General features: G+C 39.5%; 1 protein-coding gene across 1 annotated transcript in view; it reads right to left on the bottom strand.

Moving 5' to 3' along the window:
- Positions 1–3202: 3202 nt before the first annotated feature.
- The window catches only part of LOC126473668 (solute carrier family 22 member 7-like), a 333310-nt gene continuing 312681 nt past the window's right edge, over positions 3203–23831 (bottom strand). Inside the window, exons 8-10 of the mRNA XM_050100901.1 lie at positions 10378–10592; positions 7573–7760; positions 3203–3517 (exon numbers count right to left, since the gene is read on the bottom strand). Coding sequence (XP_049956858.1) covers positions 3329–3517; positions 7573–7760; positions 10378–10592 — 592 coding nt within the window. The 3' untranslated portion in view covers positions 3203–3328. The remainder of the gene's footprint in view (positions 3518–7572; positions 7761–10377; positions 10593–23831) is intronic.

Genomic DNA, 23831 nt, shown 5'->3' with positions numbered 1-23831 from the left:
AGGTGAGCCCAAACAACAAAGCATTATTTTGTTGCTCTGCGTTGTTCAAGTGTCTTCTGGGGTTGACAGCATAATTGAGTGACTACGTCATGTACATAGTAGCAATGTATCGGTAGTTTCAGCTGAACCTTAAGCCACAGAAACTGTTTAATGAAAATAATGCTAATGAGTACTATGAAGTGTTCGAATATGACTAAATTATGTGTTTGGTGCACTCAGTATCTCTTACATTCTGATTCCAGTTTCACATAAATTACAAACTTTACAACTGTGAAAAGACGCTATTGTCACTAGCCTACACATGGATATTTTGTGAATTATCGTTAATAAGAAATATAATCTTAAATATTAATTAACATTCCATAACATAGTGGGTACGTTATGCTTTCATAGGAAGCTTAGGAAGTTACGACATGGTTAAAATACACTTCAGACCTATGAAACTGGAGGTTTGTCTAAAAATTTCATTTCAGCAAACCACTGTTTTTCTCAAAACTTTGTTCCCGTGCTTTGGGCCCTTCTGTCTATCGTCCGCATTTGTTAGGCAGTTAGGGAACTCAGCGAGTGGTCTCCCGGTCGGGGCTTAGTTCCTGCACCTGAGTCTGCGCGTTACGCCGCCAGTCTGCTCGAGTTTGCTCAGGTAATGGTCACTGGCGGTTGGATCGATCGGTTGGTCGGTCGCGCACTGAGGCACAAGATGACTTGTCCGTCTTGAGCATCTGCACAAGTGAGGTCGGCACGTGAGTCCAGTGGGCCGCGGCGTATAGCAAGGGGTAGTGACTTCGCGGTCGACACGAGAGCAACAGGAGTCAACCCAAGACATATGTCTGGCCGGTGCGAGTTGCGACGGCGTGAGACGGGAGATCGGCGCGCCTGCCTGCGTCCGTTGAAGCGGCTGGCAGCAGACGGTTCGGGAGAGCGATTTGGGGGTGCTGCGCCAGGTCTTCTCGAGAAATCGCACCTTATTAGAAGTTAAGTGATTGGTGATATGTTGTTTGATTTACTCTTGTTAAATTCTACTTGTTTTCTTGGCGAAGTCACCAGCCGTTTTGCTTTGAGGTCGTCCCACCATTCTTCTCCGGTTGCCCACCCGCGGGAAGGTGGTTGTTTATAAATTGGGTGGTCCATTTTCCCTTGTGGAGTAGGGGCAGGTTAGAGCAACCTGCAGTTCGGGTTGTTCGGTAATCTCCCTATCAGTCTACCGTACGTTAGTAGCTGCCTCTATCATGTTTGTCGGATTTGGTATGTTAACGAATTTATCGCTTGGAGTGTAACGGCCTAATACCTGAAATATGTTTTAATCTTTGGAAACTTTGATATTATTGCCTATGATCTTGAGAGGCGGTATCTGTTTACTGTAGAGCATCTTAACTATTGTTTGGCCAACCTTGTAGAATTTTATATAAGATTGCATTTCATGGGCTTTTATTTAAATGATCATTTGAGTACATAAAGTTGCCACCCTTTTACCGTAAGACTATTCTTAGAAGTTAAAATCAAGTTGCACTTTCACGTGGCAAGGTTAACATTTTAATTGTTAGTGTTCTGTACCATTTCCATCCCTCCTACGGGGGGGGTGCATAGTTTGTGTGCTTGTGTAAATTGTTAAAACTCTTGGTTTAAACTTATCTGGTATGTTGCAGATTTACACCAGTGTAAACAGAGGCTGTTGTGAGCGGTCGTAACTATGGCCGTGACAAAAAGGAGCGGCAAGGTTCTGTGACCGTGAGCTCATACAGTCAAAACTTGCTTCTGTCTGCCTCTGACTAAATTGTAACTTTGATATTTAGAGGGTGCTTTTTGATTATAATTTTAAATCTGTTTCTTTAAAAAAAATGCTTTTAGGCACTATTAAAGTGAATAAAATTCCCATTTGTTAAAAGGAATTTGGTTATGATTTCTTCAGTTACTCCCTGTCAATTACTTCCATGCTTACATAGTGTGATTAAATATGTTAATGTTCTTTATGAATCGCTAGTAAATAAAATAAGTTTTTAAGAATATTCTTTGAAAATAAATCACGGTTCAACCTGTTTCAAAATAAAGGAAGTAAAAAGCGCTGATATACGCTGACAATGAGCAAATAATGGTAATGACATGCACATCACATCAATAATCGCGGAATTTTATTACAGTATTGGACAATTTTTTGTCCTTTTTATTATTATTTGCGGCCATCGTCCGTCAGGACTCTATGCGTTACATCCCTTTCTTCAGGAACAGCAGTCATAAAACATATAAACAGTTTACAAAAATTTAAAAATACGAAACATGTGCGTCTTTTTTAAATTATTAAAACAAGCTATTTTACATTTCAAATTGTAAATAAAATATTGTTTTTTTTAATTTAAAAAAAATGTTTTGAACGGAAGACTTCATTTCACTACAGGTGCAGAAACAGTAGGTGAGGGGAAGACTGATCCAGAAACAATGCGGGAGTGAAGAGGTGGGGAAGAGGGCCCATAGAAGTGGCGAGGAGCTACGAACTCCAGCGCTGACATCGAGGGCAACAAGAGGATTCTGTGTGGTCGAGCGGTTCTAGGCGCTACAGTCTGGAACCGCGCGACCGCTACGGTCACAGATTCGAATCCTGCCTCGGGCATGGATGTGTGTGATGTCCTTAGGGTAGTTAGGTTTAACTAGTTCTAAGTTCTAGGGGACTGATGACCTCAGAAGTTAAGTCCCATAGTGCTCAGAGCCATTTGGACCATTTGAAGAGGATTCTGTTAAAAGCTGGAAGGATGGGTAGATCTCTGGCCGAGATTTCCTGAGCACGTTGTGGGAGGTGATTAAGTTTTGTTGGAATAGAATGTGCAGAGCATGTAAGTGTAACAGGCAGGGAGGGGGGGCGCAGGGGGGGAGGGTGTAGTGGACGGGTACAGAGGGCGAGGCGGGTTGCATAGCATTAGAGTATTTTTGGAGTTAGTGTTAAAGTTAAAAATGCGAGGGGAAACTGGTATGAATGCAGGCGACGTTAGCGTAAGAGGATTACTCGTCACACTAAGGCTTTGTTAGGAGTGCAATATTTAGTTTTAGTCCATTATGAGGGTTTTTTTCTTTTTTGGGTAGCACAGTAGGTGCGGTTTCCATGTCAGTTTATTTTGGCATGTATCATTTACTGAATATAACGGCCATAAATTATAATCTAATCCAGGTCAGGCTTAATTTTCGTGTTACTGTTTACAGATTAGAAATAGGGCTCGAAGTGCACTGTTATTCGTCCATAGCAGGCCGAGCAAGTCATGTGCACCGTCAGTAAACAGAAGTCGAAGGTTGCCAGCATCGCATTATCGTTCCTTCTAAACTAAAAGGAACTTCTGGAACTCCTTTATCCCTTGGCGTACTCTGGTGTCGGTTTGGGTTTCCAGCTCCAGTAGCGCTGTCCTCTGCCAAAGACGGCACCGTCCCTTAACGTCTCCGGCAATCGCTGCAGCGCAGATTCTGGCAGGAACGACACCGAAAACGCCACCACCAAGTTCAGGGCTGCGAGGATGGCGAAGGGAAGTCGCTTGTCGTCCTGTGCAAGGAAAAGATATTTGTAAGTAGTCAGAATGAAAGACACCAATCACAGATATGTTTCCACGTGAATTATTACGAGTCTAAAGCCTCCTTGCTAACCATCCAACAGAAAGCCCGCACCAGACTGTAATTACAAAACCTATTAACTGAGCAAAAAAGTGATTGCACTCCTGCACTATCCCCCACATTCGATTAGATTACATTTACTTTCATTCCAATTGATCCACAGTGAGGAGGTCATCCCGGATGTAGAACATGTCAGAAAAACAACAATACATCACAAATATTAACAACTCAGACAAATAAACTAATGTACCATTCCACAGGCCCCAAGTGGAATGATCGTCATTTTTTAATGAGCAATATATGAAAGAATCATTTTACAAATACTAATACACTGAATGTAATGTAAAAAAGTTTATTTAATTATTTATAAGGTAATAAACGTATAATACAACTACTATAATACTTATTTACAATGAACACACACACACACACACACACACACACACACACACACACACACACACACTTATCTACAATGAACACATTACTGCACTGAAATTGTGCACAAGTTATATTGTACTTATATATAATATATACATGCACACAAATCAGTTGGTTCTGCTGAGAAATTCATCAATGGAGTAGTAGGAGTTGGCCACCAATAAATCCTTTAGGCTTCTCTTAAATTGAATTTCATTGGTTGTTAAGCTTTTGAAGGCTACTGGCAAGTTATTGAAAATGTGTGTTCCTGAATAATGCACACCTTTTTGTACAAGACTAAGTGACTTTAAATCGTTGTGAAGATTATTTTTATTTCTAGTATTGATTCCATGAATTGACCTGTTGCTTTGAAAAAGTGATAAATATATTGGGAAGCAGTAGTTAGTATCCCTAAACAGGCTTCTGCAGGATGTTCTTGAGTTCACACCACATATAATTCGTACTGCACGTTTTTGTGCCTGGAAAACTTTAGCTTGGCTTGATGAATTACTCCCAAAAATAATCCCATATGATATTATGGAATGAAAGTAAGCATAGCATGCCAGCTTTTTCATTTTTATATCACCTATGTCTGACACAATTCGCATTGCAAATAGAGATTTGTTAAGACGCTTCAGCAGTGCTGTGGTGTGCTTTTCCCAGTTGAATTTATTATCAAGCTGTAATCCCAAGAATTTAACACTGTCCACTTCTTCTATCTGCTTGTCATCATATGTTAGGCATATACTCGTGGGACACCCTTTACGAGTTCTGAACTGCGTGTAGTGAGTTTTTTCAAAGTTTAGTGTCAAAGAATTGGCTAGGAACCAGTGATTAACGTCCACAAATATTTTATTAGCCGGTCTTTCTAAGACTACACTTGATTTGCTATTTATTGCAATGTTTGTATCATCGCCAAACGAAACGAACTTGGCATCTGGTAATGTTACTGATGAAAGGTTGTTGATATACACAAGAAAAAGTAAGGGCCCTAATATGGAACCTTGTGGGACCCCACATATAATTAGTTCCCAGTTGGATGGTGCCTGATAGGTTGATACATGTCTCTTTCCTAATAACACGCTTTGTTTCCTGTCAGAGATATAAGATTTGAACCATTTTGCAGCATTTCCTGTTACACTGTAATATTATAATTTACTTAAAAGGAAATGCCTTTGACAAATCACAAAATATACCAGTTGCCTGCAATTTTTTATCTAATGAATTAAGCACATTTTCACTGTAAGTGTAGATAGCCTTCTCAGTATCAGAACCCTTTAGAAATTCGAACTGTGACTTTGACAGTATGTTATTTGAGATAAGATGGTTATAAAGCCGATTGTACATTACTTTTTCTAAAATTTTTGAGAATGCTGGCAAAAGTGAAATTCGACGGAAATTTGATGCTATTTCTTTATCTCCCTTCTTAAACAGTGGCTTAACTTCAGCATATTTTAACCATTCAGGAATTATTCCACTGATAAACGACTAGTTACACAGATAGCTTAATATGTTACTTAACTCAGAATCATATTCTTTAATTAGCTTTGCTGATATTTCAACATACCCACTAGATATTTTTGGTTTTAAAGATTTTATGATGGATATTATTTCTGCTATGGTAGTGAAGGTCAAATTCATATTATGGAAGTTACTTGAAACGTCTCGTCTGAGGTATTCCACAGCAGCATCTACAGAACCTGGCAACTCCATCTTTTCAGTAACAGATATGAAATGTTTGTTAAAATGTTCTGCGACACTATACACATCTGTCATCAATGTATCGTTTACTCTTAATGCTATTTGTCCCTCTTCATGTCTGGTTCTATCGGTCTCCTCCTTCACTATATCCCATATTGTCTTTATTTTGTTATCTGATATGACTATCTTTTCCTTGTAACATATTTGCTTTGATGTCCATATTACAGTCTTTAATAGTTTGCAGTATTCCTTGGAATGTGCTATAGCATCAACATCGGAACTGTTTCGGATTGACAGATACAGTTTTCTTTTTGTTTCACAAGATACCTCTATTCCTTGAGTAATCTGTGGCTTCTTTATAGACTTTGCTCTAACCTTGGTAAGTTTTTGGGGAAAACAGTGTTCGAATAAGGTAAGCACTTTATTAGCTCCGGCAGAATTACTGCCGATACATCTCGGTATGAACTCGAATACAGTATATCTGATTTTACCGCAATGTTCTTTTTTTTCACGAGATTTACACTATCTTACCAAAAGTGTTCCATCACCTATAAGTGGAAGTTAATAATGGATGTGTCCTCCCTTCACCCTTTCCAATGAGGACACTTTCAATGAGTAGTTTGAACGTATGTGGAGGAATGGCAACCCATCCTTCCTCAATAGCCGAAACCAGAGAAGATCTGGAGCGAAGTCGAAGTACTATCAGATTCCAAAAGTGTTCTGTTGAATTCAGGTCTGGACTTTGGGCAGGCCAGTCGATTTCAGGAATGAATCTGTCTACAAACCATTGCTTCAAAGACGTTGGTTTATGACAAGGTGAATTGTCATGTTGATCCAGTCATTGTTTCTGAACTGTTGCGCTACCGTACACCGTATATAATGGTGTAAAGTGTGTTCATATCCTTTTGCCTTTACCGTTTCCTTAAACGCAGTAGGGGGACCACACCATAACCACAGAACCCCCCCCCCCATGTGGTAGCACCACCTCCTCCATACTTCAGTGTTGGCATTAGACATTGACGGCAGATAATGTTCTCGAGGCATTTGCCAAACCCGAACCCTGCCATCGGATAGTCACAGGGTATAGCGTGATTCATCACTCCAAATTACACGTCTCCAGTCACCCAGTGTCCAGTGGCGTCATTCTTTACACCACGTCAAGTGTCGCTTAGAACTGATTACATAAATGGATGGATTACGAACACCTGGTCGATAACTGTATTCCATTCTTTTGACTCCATATGTACCGTCAATGTACTAGCTGAATTGCTGAAATCACTTTTTAACTCCCAAGTCAGTATGTCCACCGATTTCTTTCGACCACACTCCATAATGCTCGACGGTCCCTGTCCATCAGTATATGATGTCTGATCTGTCTGATTTTGGTTTATCTGTGATCGTTCCTTCGCGTTTCCACTTCACAATCACATCACCAACAGTCAACATAGGCAGCTTTAGAGGAGTTGAAATGTCCCTGATGATACGCTACTCAGGTAATAGCCAATGACTGTCCACAATCGAAGCACTGAACTCTTCTGAAAGTCAAATTCAGCTGTTACTGTTTCTCTACAACACAAGACTCCTCACCTCGTTTTATATTGGCGCGTCTGCATCTCGTGACATCTAGTGGTCAATTTCGCTTTACAGACGGGTGTCCCGATAGTTCAGATAGTGTGCGTCGGAGGAACTAATGTTGTACTTGGCGCTTCTTCGATCATGTGCTCTCAGAATTTTAACATACCTCTGTATGGTCCAAAACCCCTATCCTGCAGCGTCTGCGACGGAATTTGGATGAACAACCTTGTAATCGAGCAGTAAGGCTTATTTTTCCACCTACTGGTGTGCAACATCTTACATTTCACGTACCATCAAAGCCAGGTAGGGCAGGGAAGACATGGCAACCCCGGCAACTGCCCACTCGACACTCGTTGCGATCTGGCGGAGACACGTGGGGTGCACCTCGATGCTCTGCAGGTTCACCATGCCCACGTTGGCAACGGTGCTGAACTGCATCAGCATCGTCGCCATCACGATGCCTGCACCCGCGACGTGCGCTGCACAAAACGAGAATTTTTGTATGTTCAGTTCTGAGGAGGAGACATACATTTACCTGCCAGCAATAGATTGAGCTACCGTATTAACACTTTGATCCTTCCCTGGACACGTGATTAAACAAGAACACCACTACCCTACTCTAACAGAGTGGAAGATAAATTATGTGCTCCATCTGTCTCTGAATTTTGCAAACTTTGTTGGTGCAGTTTCGGTTTTAGCTTTTTGTGTTACTGTACTTCTGAAGTAGACATGTAAATCCAGCCTGACATGCACATACATAGGTGTGAAGAATCAGCTGATAAATAAACCCATCCTGTAATTCATGATATATGCAACTCCTTTTGACCCTTTACTTCATTTTTATACAGCTTTCAGACATACGTTCATAATTTAATGGTAACAGTTGAAATTTGATCAGTATGGTTTTGTTAATCAAATTTCAAATCCAGGATTCCATTTTCTCTTAAATGGTTGGATTCCTTTGTTGATATAATACACCTCTTCTTAAACCAGTTTGTTCGAAATTGCTCAATATTTTTGTTTACATTTACATTATATTCTGTCTGGGTTATTGACAGTCATAGTATTATATTTCTGTGTGAACAGTTTACGCTAAAACCTAAAATCAAAGCTAGTGCACCATTATACTTCTCCTTTTTTTACTTCAACCATTTTCGCTCTTGCTAAGTGAAACTACAGTTACTTCATGTTTTTAAAAGCTCCAAATGCTGAGTAACAAGGACTTAAAGGTACCATAATTACCTTAAAATAAATAGTGTGTTCATTGGACTAGGCAATTAATTGATAAGTATACAACCGATAAATTTCTTATACTTGTATTGCAACACATCATGCAATTTAACAATAATGACTGGAAGATACTATCCTTAAATGCATATCTGACAAGTATTTGGTACATTGCGAATAAATAAACCTATGATCGAATAATGTATCAATACTATAAATTCTGCACATATTCTAAAGAATTTTCAATATTAAAAAAAAGATACAAAGGCATCAATAGTAACATTTATTCCTTGTAATCTTTTTGTATGGTTCTATCATATGTTATCACAATTTTTCGTTTCAGCATACACAGTAATAATGTGTGTCTATAAAGCTAATTACTTACTGTGATATAGCATATATCATATGTTTTGCATCTTCTGACAGTAAATAGTCTTTGTATTTCTGTTAATTAAAGTGAACCCTCAAATAAAATGGGTTCCAATTTTCAGATGTTATCTGATAAAATTGATTAATTTTGAGTATTCAACTAAGATGACTGTCATAGCAAATTGAGTGGGGTAGTCCAGATTTTCAAACAGATGCATAATACAAGAAAACTTCATTTTATTATATGTCGTCATTTACTCTTTGTTACTACCAAAATAGTGCTTAATTTGTAAAGTTAGTTTGTTTATCTCTTGTAACTGAATTTCTTACTGTTTCTTAAACAACCACTTCATGTGTAATCATAGTAAACATCATCACCTGCTTACAACAAAAATAACTTATAATTATTTGTTTTTGTACATTTTCTCCGCAAGGATTTTTGGGTTGAACCCATGTTTCTGGGCTTGTATTTAATTATGAACTGCCGATGGCCTCCACTTTCAAAACAGGTTAGATTTTGGAGCTATATATTGTACTTGCATCAACAGTTACTCTCACAAATTCCATGTTCCCATGATACTGGACTAGGAAATTATAGGGTAGATTATGATAAATGAAGCTGTTAACCCGTCCCTATCAGTTCGAATAGATCTCGTTCCATGTACTAAAATACCTGTTGCCCAACAACAGACATCAAGTAGAAGTTGTAAACCACTAAGACAACCGTCTAGCTCCACCAAAACGTCTTTTACCCATAACTGGCATGTCTTTACTTCTATTTTTTTTTTGCCCTATTTTTGTTCTCCCCCATCGACGAAGCAGCTGAATATTCACTTAGCGATTACTTGCTTCATGATTTAGATTAAATTTCAGTAGATTTGTGTTTATATAACCGTGAATCATATCGTTGGCATTTTTGCCGTTCTCATGCTGATTAAATTTATGGACTAGCTATGTAGCTGATAGCTGTACAGTGTTTTAATCAGTATATTTGAGTATTTGTTGAGTCGAGTTATGGCAGTATATTATTTTCTCGTTTGTTGTATTGTATCCCCCCTTCTATCCCATTCCTGATCAATTCGATTACCTGCAGTGACTTATTCCTGTAAATAGGTAACTAAGTAATTTACCCCTTGCTGAAAGCAAAATGTCTACTATTCCATTAAGCCAAGAAGAATCAACGGCAGTACAATGGCATCCTAAACCTTAGAATATGTAACAGCGCATATTGACCATCATCGCGCATTACTGTACATGGCCATTTATTATTGAATTTCGTCAATATCTAACCTGTGGTTCTTAATTGCCACAGTCTATGAGCAACAGAGAAGCGAACATTCCTGGATCTGCTCCATCTGTACTGATCTCATAGTTGACCCACTTGGTTATCACAGCAGTCTTCTCTGACTATTGACATCTAACTGATCTATCTTACGATTTTTATCCAATTTTTAGATGAGATAGAGGCTAAATCAGCAGAGAGACATGTTCGCAGCTCACCAGTCAGCAGGCAGAAAATGAGGACACAGGCCATTGCAGCCAAGAGTGCACTGGCCACGCCGGGCCAACGGCGACCGAACCTCGCTCCAAAGTAGTTCACCAGGTAGTATGCAGTGAACTTTGCCGCCCCCTGCGCCACTATCCCCAGGAAAGGGTTCGCGCTCAATCGGCTCACTGCTATCACCGGTGAGTACATTGTCAGCAGGTACACCGACCTGGTAACGACCAGAAATGCGCACATTATTCCATATCCACTAAAAAGTATCAACATGCACAGACTCCTTTAAATGGGCTCACAACACAGTCTTTATTGTAAAGTATGATTAAAAATTGTCGTCAAGCTATATCTGTACAAAAAGTGAACTTAAAAATACGATTTTACCATCATCATACATAAAGACTTACAAAACTTGTACATTGGTTTTAGGTACCCTTGATATCAGATCCATGTAAAGTGTATGACACATAGATGGCCAGTCTGAAGCTTCTTTCCAAACAAGCCCTTGTGATCTGATGTTCTTAGTAGCTACAGTAACGTGGATTGTCAGTTCTATTAATTTAAAGCCACTCCATTTCCTAATATATACACTACTTAAGTTCATGACCGAATGTAGCCTTCGCATCCAGACCATTTTCAAGTAGATTCGAAAATGATGCTGTTGTAAAGCATCTGTACAGGTGTCGGTCTCTAACTGGTGGGGGAGAGTAAGAAGGGAAAAGTCACGTGACAAGGTAAGCAAGCTGCTCCCACGCCTTCTACACGTACTTCAGTGTATGCACTAAGATCGAGAAATAGACTGGTGTAAATGAGATAGGAGAATGATAGGTGTTTCCCTTCTTTAGGTAACAATAGCGCCAAAGGTGCCGATACAGGTGATGCTGCATCTCGGCAGGCACAGATGAATGGACGCCCTGAGGGCGCGACCACACGACGACGTAATCCTGGCAAGAAAATGACGTCATGGCAGATCATTAGTGGACATTAAAACAGACGTTGAGCGCCTGCACACTTTCTGTCAGTCACCGTGACCTGCTGGTGATGCATGCCAGGTCATCTGACGCGCTCTCTTACGAGAGCTTGCAACACTGCAACCCACTACCTCACGTACATTTCAGCTACCTTGATTTCTCGATTGCATAACCATTTCTGTAAATACATGTATTAATGAATTTTCTCATTTATTAGTGTTTATGAAAATTTTATTTTTTGTTGACAGGACAAGTAAGAATTATTCGTGTCAAATCATTGTAGTAAATACGCTGACCATCTCAGGGAAGCTTCTATTGTGTAAAGCACAGTAACAATATCGTCGTTGGCAAGAGTGCGCAGTGATGAAGGCAGAGAAGTAGTTGCGAAGCACCTGTCTCGAGGAACGGACGTATTTGTTGAAGTGCAAACGCCAGAGTGTTTTGCGTCGAAAATGTTGTGATATGTGGCCAGGCAAATTATAAGTGGTCGAGCAAGTATGTGGGCACAGTACATGGTCACAAGAAGATTTTCGAAGCAATGAAGAATATTGTGTGGGCCAGATTTATTCAAGCTGCACACTAATCAAAAAGTGCCTGCTGTCGATCATGGAACTCATAATAAGCACTACTTTGCATCACAGGCAACACATAGCGAAGTGAGATCCTGCAGTGTTTCGTAGCTGTGCAATTGGCATGCTAGCATCTTAGCAACTTCTTGGAACATTATACCTTGTTTAGTCAAAGAATGAGCTTGTCGAGAGACACTTCATTGACACTAGTCATTAATCATTAACAGGATTTTTTCTATCACTTAACCACGATTCCAAGAAAGTTATAAGTGAAAATAAAATAGCCAAAAGAAGCCAAATGTAATTAAATTTACAGTTTATATTCGACCGAGAGATTATTGCAACAAAATACAGTAGTAGCGACAATTGCTCATTAGTATTGCACTACTAATGCAGACAATCAGTTCAAATTAAAAGTGATTTTAATTGAAGTACAGTTTCTATGATAACAATATGATGGATTTCATGTAGTGAAAGTAGTTTTAGAATTTTATGTTGTATTTTGTAAGTGATATTTTATGCACACATCAAAATAACACTGCTAGTGAAAAACAGGTATGGTGTTGAAATGAATGAAAGTTTTTACTGCATCTATTTGATAAACCATCAGCTGTAGAGTAAAAAGTAAAGAATAATAAACAGTTTTAACACGAAGGATATTTTCAGGCACACAGCATTCTCGTGAATTGCGCAACATTTAAAGAGTCAACCGCCCCTTACATGTGGAGAACAATATATCTTTGCCTCACGCAGCTCGCAGTAGGTACTATCGATAGTCGAGAGCCGAGTGCGCCAGAAAGTAGCCAGTGTTGAGACTCCGAAAAAGTAAGTTGTTGGCTAGTAAACGAGCAGGGCGGATTTCGGCAGGAGGGGTGACCGCATTTACCATTGTTTAACGGCTGTGTGTGTCACCCAGCGCCGTAGGCGTGACCTCCAGCAAATACGGAAATGGCATTAACTAAGTGACCTGTCGGTATGTTTAAGTGTTCATTTGCATACCGTGATTACGCGATAACCGCGCCGGACACCAACGATTTGAATTGCAGTGAGGATTGTGCAGTTGGTGCTACATGGAGGATATTGGTGTGTGACGATATTAATAGGCGACCTTTGATGAGTTAACCGTTATTATTTTGTCAGATGAAGGGAGTAACTTCCTCATTTGTGCTGTTTGGACAATATATATATAGAACCCTAACAACAAAGTATATACCGATTATTGCTACCTGACATTCAAATTGACTTTGTTGGATTTGATATGAAACAACTCCTGTTCAAATATTAACGGAGTAGCTTTTATCAGCTGCACACGGTCGAACTATTCTAAACTGTTAGGCTGTTATCCACAAGTCAATAACGATGAGTTTTAAAAGGGAGTGTTTCATTGTGGCATTCTATGAAAGGACAGTGTGCAGTGCGATAAGAGGAGGAGAATAACAACAATAGGTTCAAGTGTGCTTATCGCGAAAGAACATTGGCAGTATTAAGAAAATCACCAAAAGTTTAAATGGTAACGAAAACTTCTCATTAATTTACGTATGTATGAACAATTGAGAAATTTCGTGAAAAACCATCTTCGATAAACGGTACTTTGTAATGGTTTTCATTGTGAAAATGCATAAAAAACTTCGGACACTGTATTACGATGTAATTGTAGGATAATAGAACGTTCTAACACCTAATAATTAAAAGCAATTGGCAGTATCGGACGACAGGGACAGTGTTAATAAACTCTACTGTGGAGTACAAGCACGGAAATTCGTGTGTAAAACAGTCCGAGGTTAATATTAACGAGAGACACGGGGAGAAATTATCGCGACGTAACTGATCGCGTATTCATTACAAACGTGTCAAAGAAGTATTGTGCTCAGTCTTTACGCACGAAACCGGCTGTAAACCGTTTTAAAATCTCGAAAATTAATGTGGACGCATAATCTTATACGTAGGCAATAATGCACGGAGCCCAGCAGCCGCGTCAAAGAACGTCAGTCAGGAAGTAATTCGACACAGCACCAGTTACAAGCACGTGAGAGTTTAGACGGCGTAGACATGCTACACCGAGCAGCCACCAACATGCTGCCGAAGCTGACATCTCGTGGAGAAGCTACTAAGTATTCTGACTGCAGTGCCACCTGGCCACCGATCAGCGAACTTCGACGACAACGTCTATACAGATTGCACCGGGCGGTGGGCAGCCAGTGACGCGTCAGCCAAGTCGCCGCATATAATGAGCCAATGGCATTGACACCAGCGGCAGCGACTAGAGGTGGCAAAAAATAACTTAACTGATAGAAATATCCGATTACTGAGAAGTAATGGTTACTGCGATAACCGCTCACCTCATACTGGCAGGTATCTCAATAACTGCCAATGGTGCCTCGCGCCATCTGTTGACCTGAAGATCTTACTACGCTTGCGCGTCAACTCATCGAAGGAGAGGGATAGACCATTTTGAGGGTGTTCTCTAGGTCATGGAAATAACTATGAGACTGCGCGCCATCTGTTAATAGAACTGTGTACTATTTCGTGCACCATCACTACTTTCAGCACAAACAGTTAAATGAAGTTAATGTAAGAGTGGTGGCTAACAGGGGCTGCAGTACACGCATTGACATGTATGGTCGTTCCCTTGAGCCACCGCCTTGTTTGTCAATTTAGTTTGGGCAGGTAGTACAAATATAGCTACCATAAGGAATTAGAGCGACTATGGAAATAACTATGAGGTCAGTATTTATCTCCGGTAGTTATTGTTATTTGCTCACAGTTCTACTTCTCTGTAAGTTAACGGCTACCAGTACAGGTAACCTGGAAGTTAGTAACTGTGTTCCTGACTCTAGTTGGAGGTCATAGAGCCCGGTGATATTTGCAGAGAGGATATTTACTGGAATGAACAAATACTTTCATACCGCTATGGAAATAGCCGGTGGCTATCGAAGAGGACAAAGTATCACATAAAACATTTGAATATAATACTTACTATCCTCATCATTTGTCAGGAGATTGTCAAAATACATGAATGTATTATAGTAAACTGGAGTTGCTAATGTTTACAGGATTAATACACTGCCAGAATAAAACATAGTTATGCATGTTTAATAAATTTATCAGATACAGGTACCTGATCTTGACTGCTGTGACCAAGTGCTGGCAAAACTGAAACATAGCAGAATTTTTACTTAAGCTGGTCTAACAGTCCCTGTTAAGATATTCATCTATAGAGTAGAACGAGTTGCCTATCAAAAAGTCTTTCAAACTCTCTGTAAACCGTGCTTTATCTCAAACCAAGTTTTTATTGGTTGCTGACTTGCTAGCAATTTATTGAAAGTGTGTGTTCCTGAATATTGGACCACTTTTTGGACCAAGGTAAGTGATTTTAGGTCTTTATGTAGATCATTGTTTGTATTTCCTAGTACTGATATTATGTATTCAGCTGTTGGTTCGACATATGTGCAACAAATTTCATTAAGGAATAAATATACTAGGAAGCAGTGGTTAGAATACAAAGTTCCTTAAACAAGTTTGTACATGTTGTACTTGAATTTATACCACAAATGATTTTTATTACACACTTTTACATGCTAAAAACGTTTGCTCGATTTGTTGAGTTACCCCAGAATATGATCCCTTATGACATAATAGAATGAAAGTATATAGCTTTCTTTATTTTTATATTTATGTCTCCTACATCTGACATCATTCTCACTACCAATACAGACTTGTTTAGGCATTCCAGCAATTCTGTGGTATGCCCTTCCCAACTGAATTAATTATTGAGTTGTAATCCCAGAAATTTAACACTGTCAAACTTTTCATACACATGTTGTAGCTGAAGAAATCGAGCAGTTTTCCAAATCTCAACTAAAACTTGGATAGCGTAGAGGAGTAAACGAATCTATCACATTATGTATATTTTTGTATTTTATTACAAGGCCATACACTTATTCTATTAAGTAAACAGCACAACCTTTGAATTCAACCTGCATTATTCAGCTTACATATTACTTCATACTTAAAAATGCACATTGTTAACATTTAACTTAAACAGTGCTATGGCGAAGTTCTGCATTTTGTGCTGAAGCTGTGAGGATAATGTTTATAATAGCTACTGTGATAACATACATACATATGATATGAAACACTAATAATCGTTCGAACATCAAGTGAAATCTACCCGCAGTTAATTAGCTAAGGTTATGGCATGATTCGTACGACATTCCTGCCATTTCGCTCTATTCACAGTGATACTGATAACTAAACTCATGGATTCCACTTGTGTCGATATTTAACTGTAACTCCATTGGAGTATTCAGTAGTAAAAAATAACATGAAACTTATTTATAACTGTTACAATAACTGTTTTAAAAATATAACTGGAACTGTGATAATGGTTACCCCAGCTACCAGTTAACACAGCACGCAACGAATATTGAATTCCGCAACAAGTATTAGCATCATGCAACGAGTCGAGACAACCTGCTGGCGCAATAATAATTTAATTAGGCTATCTGCAGAGCATATAATCACATTTTGTAACGCTACAAGAATTGTATAGTAATTTTTCCTTCCATTTCGGTATTTTCTGGCTCGGCAGTAGTTTGTCTATGTATGCATATATTTTTATGTTTTCACCAGCAAGACAGCTGCGAATAGATTTTAAGACTTATGCTGTAGCATTAATTGTTGATTACAGGTTTCATAAGTTAATTGGTGGTGTTATTTGATTTTTGATGCTTTGGTGTGAGATGATGAATATTACCATTGGTGTTTAATTCAGATAAGTTGGTGAAGTTTTTTATATATCCAGTGCAAACAGGTACTGTTTCTGTTTTGAGCTAGTTGAAGTACTGCTGTCATTATTTTGTTTTAATTGTCAGGTGCTCAAGAGTCTTACGGTACCCAATGGTTAATTTATAGTGTTGCCTGTATGTAATATATGTAACCAAACATGTCTACTGAAATCAAGCAGGAGATTCTGGAGGTAGAATCTGGGAAGAAGGAGTTGGACAGGAGGATAGAGTTGATTCAGGAATCAGTGGCTGTGGACTATCAATAGAAAGCCCATTATCTCATTCCACCAATTACCTCAAGATACAAATTAAACCTGTAGTAAACATTGTAGTGGGCAGGCAGAAATATGTGCTACTGGCGATATTAGAAAAGATTGATGCCAAGATTGAAGCCACCAATTGGAAAATGGAGGACACCAAGCAGGAAACCAAGGAACACAGTAAAATGACCCAAGAAAAGACTGAAGCCACTAATAAGGAAATCAGAGCCACCAATCAGAAAATCGAGGGAACCAATAGAAAAACCCAAGAAAAGATTGACATTGTCAATGAGGAAATTGAGATGACACTACAAGAGCATGAAAATTTTAACAGACAATTACAGAATTATAAGGAATAGGTGAGGAAAGACTGCAAGGAGGGAGAAGGCAGATTCCAGCAGGGCATAAACCTGCTCTAAAAAGATGCAAAGAAGATGGGAGAAGAGATAACCGAGAAAGCCCATGAAGAGGTTCAAGAAGTTAAAGAAGAATTAGGGGGAAAGATCGAAGAGATAATGCAGAACCAACAGCAATGTTAAGTAGCTATTTAGGGAGTAGGCAACAAACAGACTGAATTAGCTCAAAATATACAAAGCGCAATAACATTGCAGAGGGGCGAAGATAACAGGAGGATTGCACAGGACATACAACATTTACAAAGCGAAATCCAACAATTAGAAACGAAAACTGAGGAGACTGGCAGAAAAATTGGTTATGCAACACTAGCTATAGGAGAAGGTAAAGTGATAACATTCATGTTTGGTGATAATCGTCATCCACAAGTTCATGTGGGACAAAAAAATAAGCCAAAGGGAGTGCTCCACCTGAAGATTTTTATGAAATGGTTGAGAGACATTTTTCCAACACATTTTCGAGACAAAGACAAAATTCGGTTTGCAATAGATAGAATGGAGTGAAGAAAAAAGATAAAGTTAGTAGTTATGAGCAGTTTAAAGGACAATTTATAAAGAAGTACTGGTCAAAGTGTTCAGAAGTTTAAAGATAGAGAAGCCCTGATGGAGATACTGGAGCACACATGTGGGTAAGAGAATAATGAAGCAGGTGAGCAGGGCCAAAAAGAAGACAATTACCAATGGAATCAGTTTAATAATCAATCGTTCAACCGAGGAAGAGGAGACTATCATGGAAGTAGGGCCCATGGAAATGGACATCAGTTCCAAGGCCTTTCCAGAAGAGATGAAAATACAAGGGAATATGAGAGAGAAGGTGGCAGGCAAAGAAATAGTGAGGCCTAAGATCAGGAAGAAAGGAAAAAGTAAACTAGAACCCACTCCTGATGAGGTCCACTTGTAGTCAGGATAAAGATGTGTGGACTAGATGTTGATGCCTTAGTTGACACTGGGAGTGAAGTGCGTGCTATGTCTCGAAAGCTATATGACCAGATACTGAATACTAACGCCACCTTACGTAGTTTTCACATAAATGATGTCCGAGTTGCAAATGCTGTAGGTGCCAAAAGTAAGCCCATTAAGGAACAAGCAATGACTGGGTTTGAAGTAGAGGGAGAAGCATATAAAGCGACATTTTTTAAGATACCATACAGTTATTTTGGGAATTGACTGGCTAAATGAAGTAGAAGCAATCATAAATTTCGATGAATGCACAGTGAGTGTAAAAGGACAGGACAGGAGAAATGAGAGAACTGACCTTGGTAGAAAGTTAGAAGTCAGAAGAGTTCTGACAGGTGAATTTGTGTTATGCGGTGCGCCTACAGAAGAACAATCGGTTGATGAGCAAGTATTGATATTCTACGAGGGATTAGCACAAGCAGATCAACCTAGTGAAGATGCTATAGGCAAGAAACTAGAATATATGACACATTTGGATGAAGAGATTCGGAAGAGGTTACCAGAGATCTCACATAAGCACAGCAAAGTTTTCTCTCAGCAGCCAGGAATCATGAAAGAGGTAGAATGTAAATTGAAAATTAAGGAACACAAGTCTTTCAAAACAATACTCCATCCCTCACGCTAAATGGAAAGCAGTAGAAGAGGAAATACAAAGAATCGTTGACCTTGGGGCTATTGAGAGAACCAAGACCAATACAACAGTCTATTATTTGTGGTAGACAAGAAACATGGGAAAGTGAGAATAGTTTTGGATGCATGTACAGTAAATAAAATCATTCAACCAGATCAAGACAAGCCAAAAACGATAGAAGAATTAATTCAAAGGTTTCGGGGTGCAAAGATACTTAGTAGCATTGACTTGCCCACAGGATACTGGCAAATACCTCTGACCTCTGAGTCATGTCAGTATACTGCCTTCATGTAAGCTGGCAGAAGTTATCATTTTAGAGTATTGCCATCTACATCCACATCCATACTCCGCAAGCCACCTGACGGTGTGTGGCGGAGGGTACCTTGAGTACCTCTATCGGTTCTCCCTTCTATTCCCGTCTCGTAATGTTCATGGATAGAAAGATTGTCAGTATGCCTCTGTGTGGGCTCTAATCTCTCTGATTTTATCCTCATGGTCTCTTTGCGAGATATACGCAGGAGGGAGCAATATACTGCTTGACTCCTCGGTGAAGGTATGTTCTCGAAACTTCAACAAAAGCCTGTACCAAGCTACTGAGCGTCTCTCTTGCAGAGTCTTCCACTGGAATTTATCTATTATCTCTGTAATGCTATCACGATTACTAAATCATCCTGTAACGAAGCGTGCTGCTCTCCTTTGAATCTTCTCTATCTCTTCTATCAATCCTACCTGGTACGGATCCCACACCGGTGAGCAGTATCCAACCAGTGGGCAAACAAGTGTACTGTAACCTACTTCCTTTGTTTTCGGATTGCATTTCCTTAGGATTCTTCCAATGAATCTCAGTCTGGCATCTACTTTACTGACGATTAATTTTAAATGGTCATTCCATTTTAAATCACTCCTAATGCCTACTCCCAGATAATTTATATAATTAACTGCTTCCAGTTGCTGATCTGCTATATTGTAGCTAAATGATAAAGGATATTTCTTTCTATGTATTTACAGGACATTACACTTGTCTACATTTAGATTAAATTGCCATTACCTGCACCATGCGTCAGTTTGTTGCAGATCCTCCAGAATTTCAACACAATTTTTCATTGTTACAACCTCTTAATATACTACAGCATCATCCGCAAAAGCCTTGGTGAACTTCTGATGTTATTCACAAGGTAATTTATATATGTTGTAAATAGCAACAGTCCTACGACATTCCCCTTTGGCACACTTGAAATCATTCTTATTTCAGAACACTTCTCTCCATTGAGAAAGACATGCTGCATCCTGTTATCTAGGAACTCTTCAATCCAATCGCATAATTGGTCTGATAGTCCATATGCTCTCACTTTGTTCATTAAATGACTGTGGGAAACTGTATCAAACGCCTTGCAGAAGTCAAGAAACACGGCATCTACCTGAGAACCCATGTCTATGGCCGTGTGAGTCTCGTGGACGAATAGCGCGAGCTGAGTTTCACACGATCGTCTTTTGCGAAACCCATGCTGATTCCTACAGAGTAGATTTCTAGTCTCCAGAAAAGTCATTATACTCTAACATAATAGGTGTTCCAAAATTCTACAACTAATCGACGTTAGAGGTATAGGTCTATAGTTCTGCACATCTGTTCGACGTCCCTTCTTGAAAACGGGGATGGCCTTTGCCCTTTTCCAATCTTTTGGAACGCTGTGCTCTTCCAGACACCTACGGTACACCACTGCAAGAAGGGGGGCAAGTTCCTTCGCGTACTCTGAGTAAAATCAAACTGGTATCCCATCAGGTCCAGCGTCCTTTGCTCTTTTAAGCGATTTTAATTGTTTTTCTATCCATCTTTCATCTATTTCGGTATCTACCATTCTGTCATCTGTGTGACAATCTAGAGTAGGAACTACAGTGCTGTCTTCCTCTGTGAAACGGCTTTGGAAAAAGACATTTCGTATTTCGGCCTTTAGTCAGTCATCCTCTGTTTCAATACCATTTTGTTCACAGAGTGTCTGGACATTTTGTTTTGATCCACCTACCGCTTTGACGTAAGACCAAAATTTCGTAGGATTTTCTGCCAAGTCAGTACATAGAACTTTACTTTTGAATTCGTTGAACGCCTCTCGCATAACCCTCCTCACGCTACATTTTGCTTCGTGTAATTTTCGTTTGTCTGCAAGGCTTTGTCTATGTTTACGTTTGCTGTGAAGTTCCCTTTGCTTCCGCAGCAGTTTTCTGACTCGGTTGTTGTACCATGGTGACTCTTTTCCATCTCTTACGATCTTGCTTGGCACATACTCATCGAACGCATATTGTACGATGGTTTTGAACTTTGTCCACTGATCCTCAGCACTATCTGTACATCTGTACTTGAGATAGAACTTCTGTGTTGAGCCGTCAAGTACTCTGAAATCTGCTTTTTGTCACTTTTGCTAAATAGAAAAATCTTCCTACCTTTATTAATGGTTCTATTTATGGCTGAAATCACCGATGCTGAAACTGCTTTGTGATCGCTGTTTCCCTGTTCTGCATTAACTGTTACTAATAGTTTGGATCTATTTGTCACCAGAAGGTCTAATATGTTATCGCCACGAGTCGGTTCTCTGTTTAACTGCTCAAGGTAGTATTCAGATAATGCACTTAAAAAAATTTCACTGGATTCTTCGTCCCTGCCACCTGTTATAAACGTTTAAGTCTCCTAGTATATATCTGGTAAATTAAAATCTCCACACAAAATTATAACATGGTCGGAAAATCTACTCGAAATATTTTCCAAATTTTCCTTCAGGTGTTCTGCCACAACAGCTGCTGAGCCAGAGGGCCTATAGAGACATCGAATTGCCATGTTTGAGCCTGCTTTAACCGTTACCTTTCCCCAAAGTATTTCACGTTTCAGACCTCCGTCAATTTCCTTTAATACTATTGCGCTTCTTATCGCTATAAACACGCCTCCCCCTTCACTATCCAGTCTTTCTCTGAGGTATACATTCCAAGCCATTTGGGCTTAATGTATCGGTCTTGGAATTTGTTAGAGCATTGGACAATATTTTGGTAGAAGAATTACTTAAGAAGTTTACTGTTAACGTAGATGATATATTAATTGCAACTGAGACATGAGAAGAACATTTAGAGACACTTGAGGGAGTCTTGCAGGCGTTTGAGAAAGCTAGGGTAACAGCAAACGTAGGTAAGACAGAATTTGGTAAATGCCAGATAAAATTCTTGGCTTCATAGTTACGGAAGAGGGTATTTATCCTGATCCAAGTAAACTCGAGACAATTAGGCAATTTCCAGACCTTAAAAAAAGGCAACTGAGAGCATTCTTCGGCGTATGTGAGCTCTATCGAAAATTCCTGAAGGAACCTGTACTCACTGCCCCAAAACTGAGAACACTTGCCGGCCGGTGTGGCCGAGTGGTTCTAGGCGCTACAGTCTGGAACCGAGCGACCGCTACGGTCGCAGGTTCGAATCCTGCCTCGGGCATGGATGTGTGTGATGTCCTTAGGTTAGTTAGGTTTAACTAGTTCTAAGTTCTAGGGGACTAATGACCTCAGAAGTTGAGTTCCATAGTGCTCAGAGCCATTTGAACCATTTGAGAACACTTACTAAAGCCAAAATGACCTGCATTGGAATGATGAATGTCAAGAAGAATTTGAAAGGATTAAAGAAGCATTGTGTAATGCAGATATATTATGTCATCCTGATTTCTCTAGAGACTTTTATTTGAGAGTGGGTAGCTCAGATTATGGACTAGGCATACATTTAAACCAGATAGAGAAAGAAGGAGAGAGCAAGGTTATAAAGCAGAAGCTTGAATGCATGGCAAAGGAGATACAGCATTATGGAGGAAGGGGCACCGTCTATTGTGTGGGCTTTTAAGCGATTTCGTTATTATCTAACAGGATGACATGTAAAGGTGGTCACGGTCTACAAAGCCCTAACATTCTTAACCACAAGTAAACTGAAACACAGGTGGTTGATAAAATTGCATTGCAAGATCATGAATGCAAAGTGATATACAAGCCAGCCAGGTAAGTCATGTACTGTACCTGATGCATTATCAAGGCAGCCACTCGATCCTTGGGGAACAGGTGTGAGAGGACCAGAAGACGGAGAAGTTCAGGTAAATTTAATGAAGGGTGTACAGCATGAAGATCTTGTGAAGAGGTTCTTGAGGAACACACGTAGGGAGCAAAACCAGGACGAAAAACTGAAATTAATCAAGAATAAGTATAGATGTGCTGGTAAAGAAAAGATTAGGATATACTGTTATATCCACCAGGGAATACTGTACAAGAGAAAAATAGAGGAAGAAGAGAGCTGGAGACTATGTATACCAGAGAATATAATAGACAAGTTAATCTGCTACACACATTAAAGCAATGCCCATTATGGACCTAAGAAACGCCTTGAGAAACGGAAATTGGACAGCATCTTCAACATATATGCATAAACACAAGTTGCTCAGCACTTGTGACACCTGTCAGAAAACTAAAACTGCCACTGTTCAACATAAAGGTTACATGCATCCAGTCATACCAGAATCAATTAGAGACATCGTGGCAGTGGACCTGTTCAGTCCCTTGCCTGTGGCAAAAAAATTACGCCCAAATTCTAGTTGCAGAAAAATTAGTATCTAAATTTCTGAAGTTTTATCCATTAAAGAAAGCAACCAGCAAGGTCATCATTTATAAGTTTGAAAAAGATCGCTTTAGCAATGCATGTACACTGAAATGAATCCGAAGTGATAATGGATCCCAATTCCGATCCAAGAAGTGGAGGGAAATGTTGAATAGGCATCAAATAAAACAGACCGCCATCTGTAGATACAAACTGGTTTCGAACCAGGCCGAACGGATGATGGAGTTAAATCGTTTGTCTCTGAC

The sequence above is a fragment of the Schistocerca serialis genome, chromosome 4 (assembly GCF_023864345.2).
Source record: "Schistocerca serialis cubense isolate TAMUIC-IGC-003099 chromosome 4, iqSchSeri2.2, whole genome shotgun sequence".
In the NCBI taxonomy this organism is placed as follows: Eukaryota; Metazoa; Arthropoda; class Insecta; order Orthoptera; family Acrididae; genus Schistocerca; species Schistocerca serialis.
Note: the sequence above shows the minus strand (reverse complement) of the source record. Positions and strands in the feature narration are given on the sequence as shown.